This window comes from Chiloscyllium plagiosum, chromosome 1 (genome assembly GCF_004010195.1).
Source record: "Chiloscyllium plagiosum isolate BGI_BamShark_2017 chromosome 1, ASM401019v2, whole genome shotgun sequence".
NCBI classification, from domain to species: Eukaryota; Metazoa; Chordata; class Chondrichthyes; order Orectolobiformes; family Hemiscylliidae; genus Chiloscyllium; species Chiloscyllium plagiosum.
In genome coordinates, this window is record NC_057710.1 from 114,877,898 (window position 1) to 114,883,448 (window position 5,551).

The 5,551-nt window shown below is 36.8% G+C and overlaps 1 protein-coding gene across 4 annotated transcripts in view; it reads left to right on the top strand.

The window, feature by feature from the left end:
* LOC122551941 (complement C1q tumor necrosis factor-related protein 7) overlaps positions 1-3,798 on the top strand; it is a 50,707-nt gene extending 46,909 nt beyond the window's left edge. For all 4 annotated transcript variants that reach the window (XM_043694514.1, XM_043694535.1, XM_043694521.1 and 1 more), the window contains one exon: positions 2,453-3,798. In XM_043694514.1, the coding sequence (XP_043550449.1) occupies positions 2,453-3,081 (629 nt within the window). In that variant the 3' untranslated portion in view covers positions 3,082-3,798. The remainder of the gene's footprint in view (positions 1-2,452) is intronic.
* The last annotated feature ends 1,753 nt before the right edge of the window (positions 3,799-5,551 follow it).

Below are 5,551 nucleotides of genomic sequence, written 5' to 3' on the forward strand. Positions count from 1 at the left end.
GCTTTTCCAGCAACACATTTTCAGCTCTGACAAATTGAAAGATACAACATACAGTGTGACAGAGATTAATGGCAAACCAAAGGATTTGGAAAGTTTTACAAACTAACAGAAGGGAACCAAAAAAGAGGGAGTAAGTAAACTAGCAAGTGATATAAAAATGGTCAGTAACAGCTTATTTAAATACATAAAAAGAAAGAGATAGGTCAGAGTGAATATCAGTCCCTTACAGAATAAGGGAAAATAATAGGGTTAAATAAGGAAATGGCAGGGGCTGAAGAAATAGTTGTAATCAGTTTTCTTATTTATAGGTACTTTAATCTCTATGGAAATCTTTAATCATTATTCCAAAATTACTGAACAATAACAAGCAAAAATGGATTGGGGAGAAAATTGATTCAATAATTATCACAATACACAACAGTGCTTGGGAAATGAATAGGGCTTAATGCCAATGATCCCCTCGACCTGATGAATTGCATTCTAGAAAATGAAAGGAAGTAGCAACAGAGATAATGGATGCAGTGGTAATAATCTTCCAAGAATTTTCTGTAAAGGTCCCAGGGGACTGGAAATCTGCCAATGTATCACCTTTCTTTAAAAAGGGAGGGAGATAAAACACAGGTAATTATGGCTCAGTTACCTTAATATCTCTCATTAGGAAGATGTTAGAGTACACCATTAAAGACATAATAGCTGAGTATTTAGAAATTATATAATATGATTATGGAGAGTCATAAAGGGAAAATCATACATGACAAATTTAATAGATTTTTTGCTGAAGTAACAAAATGAAAATTGTTGAGAAATGTGGATCTGGGAATTTATTCAAGGAACTAAAATCTGATGAGTGCCTCAAGGACAGCCCTTTGAAAATGTGGAAATGCCAGCGACCTCTTCCCTTCTTCATTTTTCTGAGGTTGTCTCCAAACCCATGTCATTGAGACTTTATGATGATCAGGTTTGGAGGATTTAGCAGACTGCCACCAACTGGGACTCCCACACCAGTGCTAGTAGAATTACCCTTTCCCAGGAGATCAGTCAGTGGAAATGTTGCTTGAGGATGCCAATGGTAAGCTTCATGGTGTTCCTATTTGCAGCATGTCTCTCAATGCAGGAACATTAGCCGCATATGGCTGATGGTAGAGGGGAGTCATTAGTAACGTGTACACGAGAGAGCTGTTATAGCTGAGCAAGTACCCTCTGCTCACATGTGGTGACTGTAAGATTGTTGAAGCTTCAGAGTGGTGTGGGAAGAAAGTGTCCTGACTGCTGCCACAATGATAAACATTCCCCAGCTTAATGTCTGAGCCATGATCGCATCACAGCTGCATATTCAAAAAGTGGTAACCCTCACAGTTTCAGTGCACCTCTTCAATGGGTAGGGCCATTTGCAAAGATACACATTTGCAATCAATGTCACATTGCACCATAGGAAAGTCCACAATCTTTTCTCTCTCTGCTTAAATAGCAATGAAATTCCCTCTCCAGGAGAAAGACTTCTGTGACCTTTCAGATACAGCTAAACAGCAACATCTTGGCAAAGTCACCTGCTCCAGCCTGGGAGAATTCACTGGCATCGAAATTGAAGGTCCCAATGTCCTTGATTACCATGGGTTCTTTCATCCTCATCCTGCTCTGAGGTTGCACATTTGGTTTGAGGACTTGTCACAGTTCTGTTACCTCTCCTTGGTGAATTGCAGCAACTGAACATACTGTTCCTGGCTGGGGCGTAGTTAGGAGAAATACTCTATCAGGGCCCGAGGTAGATACAGCTCCTACTGAGAATCTCCTTCACCTCTCTTTGAGAACAGCCTCTCCTCTTTACTGCTCCTGCTCCATGTTATTGCGATACTGCAGCTCAGGATGAATTTCAACGAGAAACCTTGTGACTCAGAGCAAATATTGGACCTAGAAGCTTTTCTAATTTAAATCACATCTTCCAAAGTATCATTCTGTTCTGACTGAAAGAACTTATATCAACTTCTCCAGCAAAACACTGATTTCACACACTTTACGTAGGTGTGTAGTCAAATGCACCTCAGATGAAATTTAACTGAAGATGTCATTAATGAGCACTGTTGAGGAGTCCTTCATGTTACGGAACAATGACGATGACATTGAATGAAGGTTTTATTTCCACCTAAGAAAGAGCTCTCTGCATTTTACACATGGAAGTTAAAGTCACATTAGCAGAGCTTCATTGAGGATCCTTCTAAAATAATTAAAGCTACGATAGGAACAGATTTTATGTGTTATAAAGAAATTACTTATTTTGGACTGGTATTTACTACTGGGAATAAATAGAAGAAAAGGAAATTAATTTCTTTATACTTTGCTTACTGTTTATTGTTCTTGGAATTCAGCACAACATGTTTGATGACGGCTTGTAAGTTCTGAATTTGAATTATTTAAAATTTACCAGAGTAACTTTCATTATTGTGATTTATCCCAGGAACCAAGGGCAAAGTGGGACGTGGAGGAGATATAGGCAGTAAAGGAGATAGAGGACCAACCGGTAAAGCAGGACTCAGAGGACTGAATGGCCTAAAAGGAAAAATAGGACCACCAGGAATGTTGGGACTTAGAGGAAACAAAGGACAAAAAGGAGAGCCTGGACCATCAGGTGTTTGTAAATGTGGGAGTTTAGTACTCAAATCTGCCTTTTCTGTCAGCATAACAACCAGTTATCCAACAGAAAAAACACCAATTATATTTAATAAAATCCTTCTTAATGAGGGCGGTCATTACATCGCTTCCTCTGGAAAGTTTATATGCGCCATTCCAGGGATTTATTATTTCTCTTATGACATTACCCTGGCAAATAAGCACGTTGCAATTGCTCTAGTGCACAATGGTGAGTATCGCATCAAAACCTTTGATGCCAATACAGGAAACCATGATGTATCTTCAGGATCGACAGTCATGTACCTGAAGCCAGAAGATGAAGTGTGGCTGGAGATCTTTGATTATGAACAAAATGGTCTGTTTTCTGATCCAAACTGGACCGACAGTTTATTTTCTGGGTTTTTACTTTATCCTGATGCTGATTACCTAGATGCATTGGCAGAAGATGAATTGTAATAGTTATCTCCAAATATTTCTATTTGATTTCAAAGTCTTTTATAAAGATTCAATATAGTCTTTTATGGTAATGAAGACTTATAGACATTATGGGAAACTGTTCTTAGAATCATTTAAGGATTTGATCATCAGATAATGCTTGCTTGCAGACTTGTTTTAATGTTATTTAATTTACTGATTTAATTAGGAGTGATGTATCTGAGATCAACATCAGTGCTGGTATATTCAACACAGGGGTACTGGATGCCATGAGTTTGGTTCAAATTTTGAACAGCTCAGACCTTTTCAGAGGAAATGTGAACACTCCTGATGCAATTGTTCCAATTCACAAATCTAGTCTTTTATCATTTACAGGAACAACATTTTACACACCTTGACTGATTTTGTTTAGAATTTTTTTTTTGCAAGAAGGACAGGTTCTCTGTAATAATTCATATGGAGAATCTGCAAGTTTATTCTATCACTATGAACTTTTGGTTGCATCTAATTTCGCAAACCTATTGATGACAGAAATTGCAAATATTTCAGTTTTAAGGTATAAAGTTAGATCATCAACTTGTCTTTTCACAACGGATTTATGTGATTAATCCTCTTTTCATTATTTGTTATGTTGAATATGAATTACATATTTTCTGGAACTTGAAAGTTGTTTTACTTTTTGTTCATGTATAACCAAATGTTATGTTTAACTGAATGTTTTATAAAAACAATACCATCTAAAATTTGGCAACTGGCTTTCTATCTTAAATGATTGCTTTATTTGGTGGGCTTTAAGATACATTGGACCATAATATGCACCAGGTATTTAGAAAGAAAACTAAAATTCAGCACATATTGGTTTTTAATTTAATTATGCAATGTGAACATTTAACTGTTGCTGTTAACATTTAATCTAATGGGTGTGGAAGGGAGGGAGGGAGCAGGTAGGATATGATGAAGGGAAATTTATAAGTCCAAAGAGAAAACTCAAGACAATAAAACAATTTGTGTCAAGACAATAAGGAAAGGACAGCAAATTTAATGGTAGTGCATCAATGTGATGATACTATGGCTTTAAGAGGTGTATATTGTCCATTCTTTATGAAGAAAGGTTCAGACAGAGGTTCCAAGCGCTTTGTTCAAAGCCATTTTAGCAAGCAGTTTGTCGGGGCATTTTTTTAAATGTTGGAGCAATAGAAGCAGCCTGAATGGGTGGGGTTAAGCTCCCACAGAACCAGGATTTTTAGTTTTAGCTTTCTGCGGCTGCTGAAGTCTTGAAACCAGATGTGAAAGCTACATTTTTCCTCTCTGTGTTATAGCTAAAAGCTAGCATTTTCTTCCTGCTACTAGAATTGCATGTGAGACAATCTATTTTATTGAATTTGCCTTTTGCCATGGGTATATTTTGGGATGTTACTATATTGAAACAGCTAATTAGTAGTAGTTAATACATATATATTATTTTATTAAACATTTCGATAGAATTACAGTCAAGCCAATTCTTTTCATTTGTTTTTATTTGTCTGTATTTTCACTCCAGTGTAAAAATAAAGTGTGTGTTGCTTAAAGTCGAGTAGTTTGACCAATCAAATTGCAACTGGAATACAAAGCCTTACATTTGCCTTTAAAATAAGAAAAAGTTAGGGTCTAGTCTATCTATATTTTGAAGGGGTTTGGTCTGGTCCAAGACATCAGCAATAAGGTCAATACAAATAATATTGGTCAGACAATGAAAATAAAATTAAAGGCTCTTTACCAGGATACACAAACCATCCTGAATAAAGTAGAAACAATGGCACGAATAGAGAGATAAATGGTTTGGACCTAATCACCATTACAGAAACATAGGGCTAGATTTTATGGCCAGGAGTGGAGTTGGCAGTCACCCATACAATTGTGAAACATGACATGACAATTTTGTGTTGGCATAATAACACCAATCATGCTAGTCTAAGAACACGGACGGCGAGCAGGCATTAAAATTGAAAACTTGCTGTCATTTAGAACTTGACAAGCTATTGAGCAAACCTGTTGATGAGTTCCATACAGTTTTTCATTGATCACTGAATTTATGCTTTGGATGGGGAAGACCAAACTTTGGGAGTGTTTTATAACAAGTGTGAGGAGGCGGCATAATGGCAGACAGAAAATCCTGTCACCAGGACCATGGAGCCTTGCAGCAGCATTTTGCTGGTCAAGGTGATGGCATCTGAACAATTTTTGACTTAATTTGTTGTTTTCCTTTGAGCCTGTCAAAACAGATTTTTTTAAAAAAATCAGAAATGATGGGTCCTTTTAATTTGTGGCTTGGGAGATTAGTTTGTAGAATGCTTTTGTAATTGTATCCAGGAACAATACTTTGAAAAACCAGTTGTGGATAAAGCTATTTTGTAAATCTTTATGCAATGCGGCAGGGATTAATTAGTAATTTTATCGCAATAAATCCACTGGGACATAGTGGGTACAATAAAATGTGTTGCCTGGAAAATGG